Below are 19,586 nucleotides of genomic sequence, written 5' to 3'. Positions count from 1 at the left end.
ACACAGAGATATCACTATATACAGTCGTATGGAAAAGTGTTTGCCCCTTCCTGATTTCTTATTCTTTTGCATGTTTGTCACACATAAATGTTTCAGATCACAAAACAAATTTAAATATTAGATAAAGATAACACAAGTACTGTTTTTAAATGAAGGTCTTTATTAATAAAGGAAAAAGAAATCCAAACCTACAGGGCCCGGTGTGAAAAAGTGAATACCCACTAAACCGTATAACTGGTTGGGCCACCCTTAGCAGCAACAACTGCAATCAAGCATTTGCGATAACTGGCAATGAGTCTTTAACAACCCTCTTGAGGAATTTTGGCCAATCATCTTTGCAAACTTGTTGTAATTCAGCCACATTGGAGGGTTTCCGAGCATGAACCACCTTTATAAGGGCATGCCACAGCATCTCAATCGGATTAAGGTCAGGACTTTGAGGTCACTCCAAAGTCTTAATTTTGTACATTCAGAGGTGGACTTGCTGGTGTGTTTTGGATCATTGTCCTACTGCATAGCCCAAGTGCGCTTCAGCTTGAGGTCACGAACAGATGTCAGGACATTTTCCTTCAGGATATTTTGGTAGACAGCCGAATTCATGGTTCCATTCACCACAGCGTCTTCTAGGTCCTGAAAGCCGCAAAACAGTCCCAGACCATCAAACTACCACCACCATATTTTACTGTTGGTATGATGTTCCTTTTCTGAAATGCTGTGTTACTTCTATGCCAGATGTAATGGGACATACACCTTCCAAAAGTTAAACTTTTGTCTCGTCAGTCCACAGAGTATTCTCCCAAAAGTCTTGGTGATCATCAAGATGTTTTCTGGCAAAACTGAGATGAGCCTTTGTTCTTTTTGCTCAGTAGTGGTGTTCAGTTTGTAATTCTGCCATGCATGCCAATTTTGCCCAGTCTTTTTCTTATGGTGGAGTCATGGACACTAACCTTAGCTGAGGCAAGCAGGGCCTGCAGTTTTTTGGATGTTGCTGTGGGGTCTTTTGTGACCTCTTGGATGAGTCGTTGCTGCGCTGTTGGGGTAATTTTGGTTGGCCGGTCACTCCTAGGAAGGTGCACCACTGTTCCATGTTTTCGTCATTTGTAGATAATAGCTCTCACTGTGGTTCGATGGAGTCCCAAAGCTTTAGTAATGGCTTTATAACCTTTTCCAAACTGATAGATCTCAATTTCTTTGGATTGCAGAATGATGTCTAGCTTTTGAGAATCTTTTGATCTACTTCACTTTGTCAGGCCGGTCCTATTTAAGTGATTTCTTGATTGAGAACAGGTTCTGCAGTAATCAGGCCTGTGTATGGCTAGGGAAATTCACAAAAATGTGATAAACACAGTCAATTTATATTTTAAAGGGGGGGGGGGTAATCACTTTTTCACACAGGGCCCTGTAGGTTTGAATTTCCTTTTCCCTTAAAGGGGTTTTCCCATGAACAAAAGTTCATTTTAAAAATTGGCTGTGTCTGACCATGTACGGAACATACCACATCTCCTGGGCAGGGGAGGAAGCAAAAGACTAGACAGACATTACAGCAGGGGAACGCAGAGGATTCATTTTGTGAGGTAAAATATTGTTTAAAAACAGGCAGTGAAATGTTTTACCTCACAAAATGAATCCTCTGCGATCCCCTGCTGTAATGTCTGTCTAGTCTTTTGCTTCCTCCCCTGCCCAGGAGCTGTAGTATGTTCCGTACACGGTCAGAAAGAGCCAAGTTTTAAAATTAACTTTTGTTCATGGGAAAACCCCTTTAATAATAAAGATTTTGATTTTAAAAACTGCATTTTTTTTACTTGTGTTTAGTTTGTCTAATATTTAAATTTGTTTTGTGATTTGAAACATTTGTGTGACAAACATGCACAAGAATAAGAAATCAGGAAGGGGGTAAACACTTTTTCACACCACTGTGTGTGTGTGTGTATGTATGTATATGTATATTTGTATATGTGTGACATGCAGAAGTAGTGCTGTTGCTTTAAAAGCATCCAGCAACTAGAGGGGTTAACACAGTCACAGGAGAATGGGAGTGTTTTAACAGAGCCCCAGGGGGATTATGGGGAAGTTGTTTACTGTCTGGATGGAGCAGAAGAAAAAGGTGGTGTGTGTGTTCTGTATCTCACAGAAGTGCCCCTGCAAGTGAAAAGGATTCAAGTCAGGAGTGAAGCTAAGCACAGGTCAAGTAGAGTTCCTGAACTAATAGTGCAGAGTATTGTCAGACAGAATTATAAGGACTGGAATAAATGGTGTGACAGGGATCATCTCCCTCAGCAAACCCTCCGCCCCTCCTCCATCTCACTGTGCTGTAAAGAATGTTGTGTTCATTAATGTGTCTTTGCATAAGAACTGTGCTGTCCCGTACTACTGGGAAGACTGTGAACTGCTCTGCTGCTAAGGAAACTGTACTGTTTGTCACTGGAGCCTGTTGCTCATAATAATTAACTTGCACTGGCTGTGCGGCTTCTTATTAAATGCTACTGTTCTACCGTTTATGAGGACTCTTGTCAAATGTGTCTGGTCAGCAAGTGAAACAACCTACGTTTCTGTTACTGAGGGTCAATACCCCTGTGTGCCTGACAAAAGCTGCAGCACGTGGTCTATGGTCGCCCTGAGTAACGTTTCCCCCAGGATTCCAAAGAATTCATGTAACCTGTCTCGCCCCTATCTGAACCTAGTGGCGTGCGTGTAACATATGTATGTATGTATGTGTATGTATGCATGTATATATAAACTGCTCAAAAAAATAAAGGGAGCACTTAAACAACAGAATATAACTCCAAGTAAATCAATCTTCTGTAAAATCAAACTGTCCACTTAGGAAGCAACACTGATTGACAATCAATTTCACATGCTGTTGTGCAAATGGAATAGACAATAAATGGAAATTATTGGCAATTATCAAGACACCTTCAGTAAAGGAGTGGTTCTGCAGGTGGGGACCACAGACCACATCTCAGTACCAATGCTTTCTGGCTAATGTTTTGGTCACTTTTGAATGTTGGTTGTGCTTTCACACTCGTAGTAGTATGAGACGGACTCTACAACCCACAGAAGTTGCTCAGGTAGTGCAGCTCATCCAGGATGGCACATCAATGCGAGCTGTGGCAAGTAGGGTTTGCTGTGTCTGTCAGCGTAGTGTCCAGAGGCTGGAGGCGCTACCAGGAGACACGCCAGTACACCAGGAGACGTGGAGGGGCCGTAGGAGGGCAACAACCCAGCAGCAGGACCGCTACCTCCGCTTTGGGCAAGGAGGAACAGAAGGAGCACTGCCAGAGCCCTGCAAAATGACCTCCAGCTGGCCACAAATGTGCATGTGTCTGCACAACCGGTTAGAAACCGACTCCATGAGGGAGGTATGAGGGCCCGACGTCCACAGATGGGGATTATGCTCACAGCCCAGCACCGTGCAGGATGCTTGGCATTTGCCACAGAACACCAGGATTGGCAAAGTCGCCACTGGCGCCCTGTGCTCTTCACAGATGAAAGCAGGTTCACACTGAGCACATGTGACAGACGTGACAGACTCTGGAGACGCCTTGGAGAGCGATCTGCTGCCTGCAACATCCTTCAGCATGACCGGTTTGGCAGTGAGTCAGTAATAGTGTGGGGTGACATTTCTTTGGAGGACCACACAGCCCTCCATGCCATGTGCTCGCCAGAGGTAGCCTGACTGTCATTAGGTACCGAGATGAGATCCTCAGACCCCTTGTGAGACCATATGCTGGTGCGGTTGGCCCTGGGTTCCTCCTAATGCAGGACAATGCCAGACCTCATGTGGCTGGAGTGTGTCAGCAGTTCCTGCAAGATGAAGGCACTGAAGCTATGGACTGGCCCGCCCGTTCCCCAGACCTGAATCCGATTGAGCACATCTGGGACATCATGTCTCGCTCCATTCACTAACGTCACGTTGCACCACAGACTGTCCAGAAGTTGGCGGATGCTTTAGTCCAGGTCTGGGAGGAGATCCCACAGGACACCATCTGGGGCGGTCCTCATGTGAGCCAGTTTCTTTGTAGTGCTTGATGGTTTTTGCAACTGCACTTGGGGACACTTTCAAAGTTTGCCCAATTTTTCACACTGACAGACCTTCATTTCTTAAAGTAATGATGGCGACTCGTTTTTCTTTACTTAGAATTTGTATTATGGCAAGAAAAAAGCAGCTAACAGTCTATTCAGTAGGACTATCAGCTGTGCATCCACCAGACTTTTACACAACACAACTGATGGTCCCAAACCCCATTTATAAGGCAAGAAATCCCACTTATTAAACCTGACAGGGCACACCTGTGAAGTGAAAACCATTTCCAGTGACTACCTCTTGAAGCTCATCAAGAGAATGCCAAGAGTGTGCAAAGCAGTCATCAAAGCACAAGGTGGCTTCTTTGAAGAACCTAGAATATAAGACATATATTCAGTTGTTTCACACTTTTTTGTTAAGTATATAATTCCACATGTGTTAATTCATAGTTTTGATGCCTTCAGTGTGAATGTACAATTTTCATAGTCATGAAAATACAGAAAAATCTTTAAATGAGAAGGTGTGTCCAAACGTTTGGTCTCTACTGTAATATATATATATATATATATATATATATATATATATATATATATATATATATATATATATATACACACACACACATATGCACACACACAATGTAGAATAGTTTTTCATCTTTTCTGTTTTTGTGACATTGTTTTAAAAACAAACTGTTTTTGACTTAGAATGAAGAGACTCCTGTAATTGCCATTTTGGGATCTGGTGGTGGACTTCGTGCCATGGTTGCACTTCTTGGTATTCTCGCTGAATTGGCCAAAGAAGATGTTCTAGATACTATTACATATATTTGCGGCACTTCTGGATCGACCTGGTAAATACTTTTTCCAACTGATATTAATTGTTTTTGTGGAAAAAAATGTTCCTTCACACACTTTTTGCCTGTGTATAGACATGCATTTTTCATAGTGTTTTTTTAATATACTTTGTGTGTGTTGTTTAGTATCAATTTGTGAATACAATTTTTCCTGTAATTTTCTAAAGTTCTATAGAGAAGCCCATTAAAATAGAAGCCAGAAATGAATCCTTGCTAGGAGAACACTGTGTTCTGGTCAAAATGGCCATGACCCCAAAATGTAACAAGATCATGAACGGCGTTTGAAAATTTTTAAATATTATATTCTTTAACATCACAACTCAATCTCATGGAAAAATATGTTTTTCTAATCCTAAACAACCCATTTTAAGAAGGCAGGATAAATAAAAGATAGGCTTTAAAAAATACTTATTTTAAACTTTATAGTCTAGTAATACTAAAAGTTTTAATCGGCTATGACTATCAGGCTCCTTATGCTTTTTGCCTTTTTCTCGACCAAAGTGTATTACCAAGTTTTCGGTTGTCACTGTATGTGCTCCACCTCTTAGTCAGATTTGTCCTCAGAAATAAGCATTTTGCGATTGCATACTTACAGGAGATGCATAAGAAAACATGACCACCCCCTGCTTTCCCTACAACTGATCTGCTATCTTTTCTATATGATCAACGGTTTTGATGGCCATCATTACCTTTCCCAACTTCCTGCTGTCCAGGAAAATGAAGCCGTATTGTTATCTCATATATTAGTAATTGAGGCTACATTGTAGCAATATGCTATGATATTTTTAGTATGGAATCCCTTTTCAGCAATAGGCTAAGTGCCCACGATGCAGAAATGCTCCGGATTTTTCCTGAGCGTTTCTGCATCTCCCTGGCAGAAAAAACACATGCGGATTTTACATGCGTTTTTCCTGCCAGGGACAAGCGGTAGTGAAGTGTTTTGATCATGCGATTTCGCATGCAGGTTATCAAGCGCTTCCCAAGCGATTTTAGCATCACTTGGAAAGTGCTTGACAACTTGGTCACACTATATAAATTCATGCAACCGGCATGGATTTACATAGTGTGACCATAAAAGAATGGTAAAAAATAAACATTATACTCACCTTCCGATGGCTCCCGGTGTCCTTATCCGATGCGTCCGGTCTTCCCGGTGTCTCGCTGTTGTGTAAAAGGACCTTCCATGACGGGTCATGCGACAGGTCACGCGACGTCAGCGGTCGCGTGACCCGTCGCATGACTAAATGACGTCCTGGCAGGTCCTTTTAGACCATCGCGAGCTGCCGGGGAATCAGGACGCATCACTATGGAGACCGGGGGACATCGGAAGATGAGTATAATGTATATTTTTTATTTTAATTCTTTTTTTTAACAGGTACTATGGTACCCGGGTCTGTAGGAGAGTCTCCTCTTCTCCAGACCCGGGTACCATCCGCACATTGAATTGCTTAATATCCGCATGTGCACATGTAGTCATGCAGATATTAAGCGGTTCAATGCAAGTCAATGGCGGCGAAAACGCCGCGATTACGCAAAATAATCGGTAGTGCTGCGGAGTTTTCGGCAATGATAATCCACAGCGGAAATTTCCGCAGCATGTGCACAGCTCATGCGGATTATCATTGGGGAACATGGCAGACCTTCTACCAAGCGTTTTTTAAGCGTTTCTGCAGCGGAATTGCTGCTGCCGAAACGCTTAAACACATAGTGGGCACACAGCTTAACGGTTGTCGACTTTGTTCAGTAGAAAATGCTATTGTCCTGTCAGTCACTTTGATGGATACTGTCAAACATTTTCAAACATTGCTACATCGGTTGCTGCTTGGACTTGAGTTTAGAAATCCAATTCTTCTTCTTTTGCACCATGTCTTTTTAATTAAATCTGCAATATAATGATACATTAACATCATCTGCCCCATGTTTTATATTCAGGTGTATGTCATCCCTCTATAATAATGATCAGTGGTCATCATGCATGGAAGAGATGGAGCGTCAGATAACTAATCGTCTATTAAACCCCCTGTGGAACTGGGATAAAGCATGGGAGAAACTAAAACTTTCATTTTCTGAAGATATATTTTCACTGACTAATTTTTGGGCTTATGTGTTTGTTCATACAGTCATAAATGAGGTAAGTAATATTGACAGTGCAGTATATTCTACTAAGTAAAAAGAAAGGAGGTGTATACCAGGCACCAAATATCCAAAATAATACAATAGATGCAAATAAATATAAATATATATATATATATATATATATATATATATATATATATATATATATACCGTATATTCCGGTGTATAAGACGACCTGGTGTATAAGACGACCCCCCTACTTTCCTGTTAAAATATAGAGTTTAGGATATATTCACCGTATAAGACTACCCCTTTTCCAACGCATACCAAACACCGGTAAAAATTAAAAAAAAACAGATTTGAATTTAACATGGTCCTTTTTTTAATTTAAATTCTTATGACATGCAGGTATATAGCAGGAAAACTGTTACTCATAAACATATTAAAATAGGGGGGACCCCACGTCATTTTTTGGGGGGGTCCCCCATTCTAATAGCTGATATTAGTAGCCTGGGAAGCTCCGTGGGTATTACCCCCTTCCCAGACTTCAAACATCTGCCCCAGCCGTCTGCTTAACCTCCGCTAGAGACTATAATGATGGTGGATCCCACGCCAATTTTCTTTTTAAAAAATCCTTTATTTTAACACTAAATGACAATTGAGGGGTTAATAAATATGCAGTCCCTAAATTATTATTAATTTTGTAATTAATTTTTCCCAAAAATGTTGACGTGGGCTTCGCCATATTTTTGTGTCCAGCCAGGTACAGCAGGCAGGAACGGGCTGCCCCCAACCACCAGCTGCCTATTTGTACCTGGCCGGACACAACAATATAGGGAAGCCCTTTTTTTTTTAATTATTTCATGAAATAATTAAAAAAAAAAAAGACGTGGGGCTTCGCCCTATTTTTGTGTCCAGCCTGGTACAACTAGGCAGCTGGGGGCTGGAATCTGCAGCGCAGGGAGGCCCAAGCTTTCTGGCCCCCCCCCGCTGCAAATTGCAGTCCGCAGCCACCCCGGAAAATGGCGCGTTCATAGAAGCGCCATCTTCTGGCGCTGTACCCAACTCATCCAGGGCCCTGGTGCGGTGGCTCACTGGGTAATAAAGGGGTTAAGGCCAGCTTGGCATTATCAGCTGGCCCTAAGCCCGAAATTCATGGGGTCACGCCAATATTAGACATGACCACCATGAATTTCTAGTAAAGTAATTAAAAAAAACACAAACACCCAGAATAAAGTCCTTTAATTGAAATAAAGACACAATTTTTTAATGTTCTAAATTAAACCATACTTACCATCACGCCCATTCCAGCTGAAGCCAACGATCTCCTGCAATAAAAGTAAAATAATAAAGCAACCTCATCCTTACCTCTCCATGGTTCCCAGGACCGGTCCAGCTCTGCTACATTCACATGACAGGCTGCACCGCAGCAGAACGCTGCCGTTCAGCTTGCCATGCGGCAGACACTGAGAAGCGCAGGCATGCTTGTGCTCCTCAGTGTCTGACTGTGACGGCATCCAGATGAGCCGAGATCATGTCCAATGAACTCGGCTCACCTCATGCACGTCACTGACAGCGTGGGAAAATTCTCCTGCTCCCCGCATGCGCAGTAGAAGTTTCCCACGCTGTCAGTGACGGACGTCCAGGAGGTGAGCTGAGTTCATTGTCGGCTCATCTGGATGCCGTCACAGCCAGACACTGCAGAGCGCAAGCATGCCTGCGCTTCTCAGTGTCTGCGGGATGACAGGCTGGATGGCAGCGTTCTGCTGCGGTCCAGCCTGTCATGTGAATGTAGCAGAGCTGGATCGGTCCTGGGAACCATGGAGAGGTAAGGATGAGGTTGCTTTATTATTTTACTTTTATTGCAGGAGATCGTTGGCTTCAGCTGGAATGGGCGTGATGGTAAGTATGGTTTAATTTAGAACAATAAAGAATTGTGTGTTTATTTCAATTAAAGGACTTTATTCTGGGTGTTTGTGTTTTTTTTAACTTTTACTATGGGGTTAGTAATGGGGGTGTCTTATAGACGCCTCTCCATTACTAACCTGGGCTTGATGTCAGCTGGCATTATAAGCTGACATCAACCCCAGCCCTATTACCCCCTGCCACCGCACCAGGGCAGCGTGGAAGAGCGAGGCTAAGTGCCAGAATTGGCGCATCCTATGGATGCGCCATTTCTGGGGCGGCTGACGGCTGGTGTTTCTAGCCTGGGAGGGGGCCAATATTCATGGCTCCCTTCCTGGGCTATTAATATCAGCCCCCAGCTGTCTGCCTAGCCTTTGCTAGCTATTAAATTAGGGGGGACCCCACGTCATTTTTTTTGGGGGGTCCCCCATTTTAATAGCTAGTAAAGGCTAGGTATTCAGCTGGGGGCTGATATTAGTAGCCTAGGAAGCTCCGTGGGTATTACCCCCTTCCCAGGCTTCAAACATCTGCTCCAGCTGTCTGCTTAACCTCCGCTAGAGACTAAAATTACGGGGAACCCCACGCCAATTTTTTTTTAAATAAATCCGTTATTTTAACACTAGATGACAAGTACAGTAACCAGCACTGTCACTGTACTTCTTATATATGTGACTGACATGTTTCTATCTATCTAATCTATGTGTGATGCTCTATCTTTCTGTTATAAATTGTCGGGTACAGATGCTGAATTGCCGGCCGGCTTTTTTAAAGAGACGGTGCATGAAAACACTAATATTTGTTTTAATAAATCCTTTACACTAAATGACAAGTACAGTAAGCAATACTGTCACTGTACTTCATATATATGTGACTGACATGTTTCTATCTATCTAATCTATGTGTGATGCTCTATTCTTTCTATTCTAAATTGTCGGGTGCCGGCTTATGCCGCTGCTGAATTGCCGGCTTTTCATATATTGTCACAGAAGCGATGCGAACTTCCCTGCTCCGGACACAGCGCAGCGCTTCTGTGACAAGTGAAAGCTGTCGGCACAGAAGCCCTGCGCTGTGTCCGGAGCTGGGAATACGCAGCGATGTGTCAGTTTCAGCACAGAAGCGCTGACTGTCTGGACCTACCGCCGCCGTATTTTAACTCCCTCCACCTTATATTAACTCCCACATGGCAGGGATACGGCCACGGCAGCTTATTAACACCCCCAGAGTATCCCCGCATGTCAATTTCTGAAAGTTCAAAAACATTACCGGCGTATAAGACGACCCCAGACTAGACAGAAGATTTTTCAGTCTTCAAAAGTCGTCTTATACGCCGGAATATACGGTATATATATATATATATATACAGTGCCTACAAGTAGTATTCAACCCCCTGTAGATTTAGCTGGCTTGATAAGATTCAAATAAGTTAGAGCCTTCAAACTGCAAACGAGAGTAGGTTTTATGAACAGAAGCATAAATCTTACAAACCAAAAAGTTATGTTGCTCAGTTGAATTTTATTAAATTTTAAACATAAAAGTGTGGGTCAATTATTATTCAACCCCTATGTTTAATATTTTGTGGAATAACCCTTGTTTGCAATTACAGCTAATAATCGTCTTTTATAAGACCTGATCAGGCCGGCACAGGTCTGTGGAGTTATCTTGGCCCACTCCTCCATGCAGATCTTCTCCAAGTTATCTAGGTTCTTTGGGTGTCTCATGTGGACTTTATTCTTGAGCTCCTTCCACAAGTTTTCAATTGGGTTAAGGTCAGGAGACTGACTAGGCCACTCCAACACCTTGACTTTTTCCCTCTTGAACCAGGCCTTGGTTTTCTTGGCTGTGTGCTTTGGGTCGTTGTCTTGTTGGAAGATGAAATTACGACCCATCTTAAGATCCTTGATGGAGGAGTGGAGGTTCTTGGCCAAAATCTCCAGGTAGGCTGTGCTATCCATCTTCCCATGGATGCGAACCAGATGGCCAGGCCCCTTGGCAGAGAAACAGCCCCACAGCATGATGCTGCCACCACCATACTTGACTGTAGGGATGGTATTCTTGGGGTCGTATGCAGTGCCATCCAGTCTCCAAACGTCACGTGTGTGGTTGGCACCAAAGATCTCGATCTTGGTCTCATCAGACCATAGAACCTTGAACCAGTCTGTCTCAGAGTCCTCCAAGTGATCATGAGCAAACTGTAGACGAGCCTTGACATGACGCTTTGAAAGTAAAGGAACCTTACGGGCTCGTCTGGAACGGAGACCATTGCGGTGGAGTACGTTACTTATGGTATTGACTGAAACCAATGTCCCCACTCCTTCCTTGTTGTCCTTGGGTTAGCCTTGACTCTTCGGACAAGCCTGGCCTCGGCACGGGAGGACACTTTCAAAGGCTGTCCAGGCCGTGGAAGGCTAACAGTAGTTCCATAAGCCTTCCACTTACGGATGATGCTCCCAACAGTGGAGACAGGTAGGCCCAACTCCTTGGAAAGGGTTTTGTACCCCTTGCCAGCCTTGTGACCCTCCACGATCTTGTCTCTGATGGCCTTGGAATGCTCCTTTGTCTTTCCCTGGTTGACCATGTCTGAGTGCTGTTCACAAGTTTGGGGAGGGTCTTAAATAGTCAGAAAAGGCTGGCAAAAGAGATCTTTAATCCACATATGTGAAGCTCATTATTCTTGGTGCTTGAACTACTTCTTAATACTTTAGGGGGACCAAACAGAATTCTTGTGGTTTGAGGGGTTGAATAATAAATGACACTCTAAATTAACTTTTAACGTTTTAAAAAAAAACAAAAAAACAAAAACAAAAAAAAAGGTTGCTGCAGTGCATTTCCCACTTCCAGGCTGATCTACAGTACAAATGTCACAATGCCAAGTTAATTCCGCATGTGTCAACCAGCTAAATCTGCACGGGGTTGAATACTACTTGTAGGCACTGTATATATATATAGTACAGACCAAAAGTTTGGACACACCTTCTCATTTAAAGATTTTTCTGTATTTTCTTGACTATGAAAATTGTACATTCACACTGAAGGCATCAAAACTATGAATTAAACACATGTGGAATTATATACTTAACAAAAAAGTGTGAAACAACTGAAAATATGTCTTATATTCTAGGTTCTTCAAAGTAGCCACCTTTTGCTTTGATGACTGCTTTGCACACTCTTGGCATTCTCTTGATGAGCTTCAAGAGGTAGTCACCGGAAATGGTTTTCACTTCACAGGTGTGCCCTGTCAGGTTTAATAAGTGGGATTTCTTGCCTTATAAATGGGGTTGGGACCATCAGTTGTGTTGTGCAGAAGTCTGGTGGATACACAGCTGATAGTCCTGCTGAATAGACTGTTAGCTGCTTTTTCTTGCCATAATACAAATTCTAAGTAAAGAAAAACGAGTGGCCATCATTACTTTAAGAAATGAAGGTCAGTCAGTCCGAAAAAATGGGAAAACTTTGAAAGTGTCCCCAAGTGCAGATGCAAAAGCCATGAAGCGCTACAAAGAAACTGGCTCACATGAGGACCGCCCCAGGAAAGGAAGACCAAGAGTCACCTCTGCTTCTGAGGATAAGTTTATCCGAGTCACCAGTCTCAGAAATCGCAGGTTAACATCAGCTCAGATTAGAGACCAGGTCAATGCCACACAGAGTTCAAGTAGCAGACACATCTCTTCAACAACAGTTAAGAGGAGACTTTGTGCATCAGGCCTTCATGGTAAAATAGCTGCTACGAAACCACTGCTAAGGACAGGCAACAAGCAGAAGAGACTTGTTTGGGCTAAAGAACACAAGGAATGGACATTAGACCAGTGGAAATCTGTGCTTTTGTCTGATGAGTCCAAATTTGAGATCTTTGGTTCCAACCATCGTGTCTTTGTGTGATGCAGAAAAGGTGAACGGATGGACTCCACATGCCTGTTTCCCACCGTGAAGCATGGAGGAGGAGGTGTGATGGTGTGCGGGTGCTTTGCTGGTGACACTGTTGGGGATTGAACCCAGTGACTGTGGAGGCCAGGTCATCTGGCGTAGCACCCCATCACTCTCCTCCTTGGTCAAATAGCCCTTACACAGCCTGGAGGTGTGTTTGGGGTCATTGTCCTGTTGAAAAATAAATGATGGTCCAACTAAACGCAAACCGGATGGAATAGCATGCCGCTGCAAGATGCTGTGGTAGCCATGCTAGTTCAGTATGCCTTCAATTTTGAATAAATCCCCAACAGTGTCACCAGCAAAGCACCCCTACACCATCACACCTCCTCCTCCATGCTTCACGGTGGGAGCCAGGCATGTAGAGTCCATCCGTTCACCTTTTCTGCGTCTCACAAAGACACGGTGGTTGGAACCAAAGATCTCAAATTTGGACTCATCAGACCAAAGCTCAGATTTCCACTGTTCTAATGTCCGTTCCTTGTGTTCTTTAGCCCAAACAAGTCTCTTCTGCTTGTTGCCTGTCCTTAGCAGTGGTTTCCTATCAGCTATTTTACCATGAAGGCCTGCTGCACAAAGTCTCCTCTTAATAGTTGTTGTAGAGATGTGTCTGCTGCTAGAACTCTGTGTGGCATTGACCTGGTCTCTAATCTGAGCTGCTGTTAACCTGCGATTTCTGAGGCTGGTGACTCGGATAAACTTATCCTCAGAAGCAGAGGTGACTCTTGGTCTTCCTTTCCTGGGGCGGTCCTCATGTGAGCCAGTTTCTTTGTAGCGCTTGATGGTTTTTGCAACTGCACTTGGGGACACTTTCAAAGTTTGCCCAATTTTTCAGACTGACTGACCTTCATTTCTTAAAGTAATGATGGCCACTCGTCTTTCTTTACTTAGCTCGCTGCTTTTTTCTTGCCATAATACAAATTCTAACAGTCTATTCAGTAGGACTATCAGCCGTGTATCCACCTGATATCTGCACAACACAACTGATGGTCCCAACCCCATTTATAAGGCAAGAAATCCCACTTATTAAACATGACAGGGCACACCTGTGAAGTGAAAACCATTTCCGGTGACTACCTATTGAAGCTCATCAAGAGATTGCCAAGAGTGTGCAAAGCAGTCATCAAAGCAAAAGGTGGCTACTTTGAAGAACCTAGAATACAAGACATATTTTCAGTTGTTTCACACTTTTTTGTTAAGTATATAATTCCACATGTGTTAATTCATAGTTTTGATGCCTTCAGTGTGAATGTACAATTTTCATAGTCATGAAAATACAGAAAAATCTTTAAATGAGAAGGTGTGTCCAAACTTTTGGTCTGTACTGTATAAAAAGATGAAAAGATACTTAATAGATACCAAAAATATACGCAAATATTCATATAAAAAATTAAGCTTTTTGCTATTTAAATCAGAGGGCAGGATGGTGCAGGGGCTTAGACCTTGATTCCAGCAATGTGTCCCTTGCTAGTCTGCATACTGTAATTTTGATACAATCACTGTTTTCCCTGTTGCCGACAGATCGAGCAGTGCTCAGAATGCTGAGCCCTGTATAACCCCGCCCACATCACTGATTGACAGAAAGCTGCTGGTGGGGGTGGGGTTACACAAAGCAGATGACTAGGAGGCACAAGGCAGCTAGTCCTGTAGTGAAATTTTCCTGTTGATAAAACACTGATTCTATTGAAACAGCAACACACAGCCTCCTAAGTGAAATATCACTGGAATCCGGCTTTCAGCTCCTACACCGTTTAAGCTTTTAGGCCACGGCCCCACTCTCAGTATTTGGTCAGTATTCAGTCAGTATCTTTTCTCAGGAGTGGGAAAGAAAACCAGGTGAGGAACAATTAGAGAAAGGGTATAATAGAAACAAGTCACCAATTCTGCATTTATCACCCACTCCTGGTTTTGGCTCCCACTCCTGAGAAAAATACTGGCCAAATACTGATAGTGGGGCCGTGGCCTAACCAAAAAAATAATTTTAACCTTTTTACTATAAATTTCTATCCACCCTAATGTGAAATACACACATTTTATACTACACTTTAATATATTGAGAGAAAAAAAAGTATCAACACTGCAGAGACAATAATGTAAGATTACCTGTATGTACCATACACTAAAAAAGTATATGTACTAAATAAAACAAGGAAGTGTATACCAGGCACCAAATGTCCAAAATAATACAATAGATGCAAAAATCTATAAAAAAAAAAGTGAAAAGATACTTTTATTGATAACAAAAAAACATGCACAAATATTCATATAAAAACTATTGAAAACAAACAAGAGGTTGAGAAATACCCTTTTGCAGCCAAGCACATTTATCATGTCATAATGAACAAGTCTAGGAAAAAGAGACTGACTCCCACAATAGCAAGTTTTGTCAGCGAAAGACAAGCCTTTGACTCCACTAGAAAAATTATTAACCTTGTCTCCCTTATAGGAAAACACCGAACGCCTTCTCTGCTCCTATCTGTGAATGCAGAGAAGCATTTGACAGGGTACACTGGGGATTTATGCTGTCAACTTTAGAAAAATTTGGATTTACTGGACAAATATTAAAAAGCATCATGACCTTATACTCGGTCCCCTCAGCTAACGTACTAGCTAACTACTTATTATCAAACTTCCCTACCTCCAATGGCATGAGACAGGGGTGCTCTCTCTCACCCATTCTATTTGCCATGATATTGGAGCCCTTCGGTGAACGTATAAGATCAAATAATAACATCAAAGGTATATCTAGTAGCATAAAACAGCATAAAGTTAATTTATATGCTGACAACATATTAATCTCTATAACAGACGTAATAAATTCACTAGCTGTTGTCTCAGAAACCAAACGTTCACTAAGACCTCATTATACAAAACAAACTCAGAGAAAATACTAAGTTTTGTTTTTAATAAGAAACAAGAAAAAGAATTAAGAAATAAATGTAACTTTAAATGGGGGAAAAAAACAACATTCCATTCTTGGGCATAGAGCTTCACAAACCCAGGTCCTGCAATGATCAAGGAAAACTTACACAGAATATACTGTATAAGACTATTCAAGACTATTTAACATGCCTATTCAACTTTGATAATAGCTGGTTAGGAAAGAGAACTTTATACGAAATGTTGATTCTATCCAGAATATTCTATATACAGTGGTGTGAAAAAGTTTGCCCTCTTCTTGATTTCTTATTCTTTTGCATGTTTGTCACACTTAAATGTTTCAGATCACAAAACAAATTAAAATATTAGACAACGATAACACCAGTAAACACGTTATGCAGTATTTAAATGAAGGTTTTTATTAAGGGAAAAAGAAATCCAAAGCTACAGGGCCCTGTGTCAAAAAGTGATTCCCTCCAACCACCCCCCCTTAACCCCTCTACGACCTTGTCAGTAATAGTACGTAGAAGTGCCCTGGACCTTATGGACCAGCTACGTACCATTACGAGCGCGGTGATCGCGCCCGCATACAAACATTGCGGGGCTATCGCCGCCGGGTATCAGCTGATTGTCACAGCTGACACCCAGTTCTATGTGCCAGGAGCGGTCCTGCACCGCTGCTAGCACATTAACCCCCAAAATGCTGCGATCGAAGTCGATAGCAGCATTGCGGGGGCAAGGGGAGGTAAGCGCCAATACTCACCTCCTCTGCCGGTGCCCCGCACTGTCTGCGGCGGCTCCAGGATGTTGTCATGATGACCCAATGTCGTCATGACAACATCCGGGTCACCAGACAGCAGGAAGTTACTTTGGTCATGCGCAGTGCATGACCAAAGTAACTTCTCCCTGTGTGATGCGCTGACAGGCTGCATAGCATAGGGAGCTGCTGCTCTTTATGCTATACTGCCTATCAGGCTGCAAAAAGTGAAAGTACCATAGTGGGACAAAGTTTAAAAGTAAAAAAAAAGTGCCATAAAGTGAAAAAAAATATTGTAAAAAAATGAAAAAAATAATCCCCCAAAAATAAAAATATATTGTACCCATAATATTTATTATGAAAAAAATAAATAAATCAATAAAAGTACACATATTTGGTATTGCCACATCCAGAACAACCTGACCTATAAAACTGTCCCACTAGTTAACCCCGTCAACATGGTAGAAAAAATAAATAAAAAACAAAGCAAAAAACAATGCTTTATCATCATACCGCCAAACAAAAAATGGAATAACACGCGATCAAAAAGACAATGTAAATAAAAATGGTACAGTTGAAAACGTCATCTTGTCCTGCAAAAAACAAGCTGCCATACAACTCCATCATCCGAAAAATCAAAAAGTTATATCTCTCAGAATAAAGCGATACAAAAAAATTATTTTCTATAAAATAGTTTGTGTAAAAGCGCCAAAACATAAAAAACTATAAATGTGGTACCGCTGTAAACGTACTGACCCGAAGAATAAAGCTGCCTTATCAATATTACCACACGCAGAACGACATAAAAAAAATAAAGAAAACATTCCTGAATTGTTGTTTTTTGTTTATTCTGCCTCCCAAAAATCGTAATAGAAATCGATCAGAAAATGTGATGTGCCCAAACATGGTACCAATAAAATAGTCAACTTGTCCCGCAAAAAACAAGCCGTCACATGACTGTCGGCCAAAATATGGAAAAATTATAGCTCTCAAAATATGGCGATGCAAAAACTAGTCTTTGCAACAAAAAAGCATCTTTTAGTGTATGACAGCTGTGAGTCATAAAAATCCGATATGAATCTGGTATCGCTGTAATCGCACCGACCCGAAGAATAAAGTCGTCTAATCACTTATACCTCACGAGGAATGGCATAAAAAATAAACTCTAGGGTTAGGTTTGTGTTAGGGTTAGGGTTGTGTTAGGGTTAGGGTTGTGTGAGGGCTAGGGTTGTGTGAGGGTTAGGGTTGTGTGAGGGTTAGGGTTGTGTGAGGGTTAGGGTTGTGTGAGGGTTAGGGTTGTGTGAGGGTTAGGGTTGTGTGAGGGTTAGGTTTGTGTGAGGGTGAGGGCTGTGCTAGGGTTGAGGTTGGGTTAGGGTTGAGGTTGGGTTAGGGTTGAGGTTGGGTTAGGGTTGTGTTAGGGTTAGATTTGTGTTAGGGTTAGAGTTGGGTTAGTGATGGTGTTGGGATTTTTTCAAAAGTAAAGAAAAAAAAAAATTATGACGATATGGCGACTAGGGTTGAGCGCCCCATATGCTTCGTGGCCAAAAGAAGTTGCATGGATTGCCTGCCGTGCACGAGCGACGAGCGATCCCCGCATGTTTTTTTTTGGGTGTCTAATAACCATGAAACATGCGGGCGGGGACTCGCGCATGCGCGATACATTCGGCATACCTGAGTACACAATACAAACTCAAGTAGCTAGCACTTGCGCTCAAGACTAATGACAATATGATGACCTAATGTTATCAAATTCTGTGTCGTACCTCTGGGTTCAAAATGTTCATTATACCCCTTGATAAAATCCTTGAGGGGTCTAGTTTCCAAAATGGGGTCACTTGTGGGGGGGTTTCCACTATTTAGGCACATCAGGGGCTCTCCAAACGCGACATGGCGTCTGCTCTCAATTCTAGCCAATTTTGCATTCAAGAAGTCACACAGTGCTCCTTCCCTTCTGAACCTTGCCGTGCGCCCAAACAGTGCATTTCCTCCGCATATGGGGTATCGGCGTACTCAGGAGAAATTGCACAAAAGTTTTTGGGGTCCATTTTCTCCTCTTACCGTTGTGAAATAAAGAATTTGGGGCTAAGACTTCATTTTTGTGGAAAAAGTTACATTTTTTTATTTTCACGGCTCCATGTTATAAACTTCCTGGGGGTTCAGGGTGCTCACCACACATCTAGATAAGTTTCCTAAATGGTGTCACTTGTGGGGGATTTCCACTGTTTAGGCACATCAGGGGCTCTCCAAACGCAACATCGAGTCTGCTAATTATTCAAGCAAATTTTACATTCAAAAAGTCAAATAGCGCTCCTTCCCTTCCGAACCCTGCCGTGCGCCCAAACAGTATTTTTCCCCCACATATTGGGTATTGACGTGCTCAGAAGAAATTGCACAACAAATTTTGGGGTCCATTTTTTCCTGTCACCCTTGCGAAAATAAAAAAAAATTTGGGTCTAAAGTAACATTTTTGTGAAAAAAGTTAATGTTCTTTTGTTTTTTTCCACATTCCAAAAATTCCTGTGAAGCATGTGAAAGGTTAGTACACTTTTTGAATGTGGTTTTGAGCACCTTGAGGGATGCAGTTTTTAGAATGGTGTCACTTTTGGGTATTTTCTGTCATAAAGGCCCCTCAAAGTCACTTCAAATGTGATGTGGTCCCTAAAAAAATGTTTTTGTAAATTTTGTTGGAAAAATCAGAAATCGTTGGTCAACTTTTAACCCTTATAACTTCCTGACGAAAAAAAAACTGGGTTCCAAAATTGTGCTGATGTAAAGTAGACATGTGGGAAATGATATTTATTAACTATTTTGTGTGACATATCTCTCTGATTTAAGGGCAAGAAAATTCAAAGTTTGAAAATTTTTGCCAAGTTTCCATTTTTTCACAAATAAATGCAAGTGATATCGAAGAAAATTTAACACTATCGTGAAGTACAATATGTCACAAAAAAACAGTCTCAGAATCAGGGGGATCCATTGAAGCGTTCCGGAGTTCTTGCCTCATAAAGTGACAGTGGTCAGAATTGTAAAAATTGGCCTGGTCATTAATGTGCAAACCACCTTGGGGGGTAAAGGGGTTAAAACAGAAATTTAACTGTGGTTTATCACATCTTGGAGAAGCTGAGTTAAATTTCCCTAGCGAAACACAGGTCTGATTACTGTCACAT

At 42.0% G+C, this 19,586-nt stretch overlaps 1 protein-coding gene across 14 annotated transcripts in view; it reads left to right on the top strand.

Moving 5' to 3' along the window:
- The window catches only part of LOC141256953 (cytosolic phospholipase A2 gamma-like), a 207,619-nt gene that overhangs the window by 120,283 nt on the left and 67,750 nt on the right, over window positions 1-19,586 (top strand). For all 14 annotated transcript variants that reach the window (XM_073671208.1, XM_073671211.1, XM_073671210.1 and 11 more), the window contains 2 exons: window positions 4,732-4,877; window positions 6,813-7,011. In XM_073671208.1, coding sequence (XP_073527309.1) covers window positions 4,732-4,877; window positions 6,813-7,011 — 345 coding nt within the window. The remainder of the gene's footprint in view (window positions 1-4,731; window positions 4,878-6,812; window positions 7,012-19,586) is intronic.

This window comes from Phyllobates terribilis, unplaced genomic scaffold (genome assembly GCF_046119375.1).
Source record: "Phyllobates terribilis strain yellow unplaced genomic scaffold, ASM4611937v1 Scaffold_1__5_contigs__length_1240528914, whole genome shotgun sequence".
In the NCBI taxonomy this organism is placed as follows: Eukaryota; Metazoa; Chordata; class Amphibia; order Anura; family Dendrobatidae; genus Phyllobates; species Phyllobates terribilis.
This window is presented reverse-complemented; position numbering and strand designations above follow the sequence as displayed.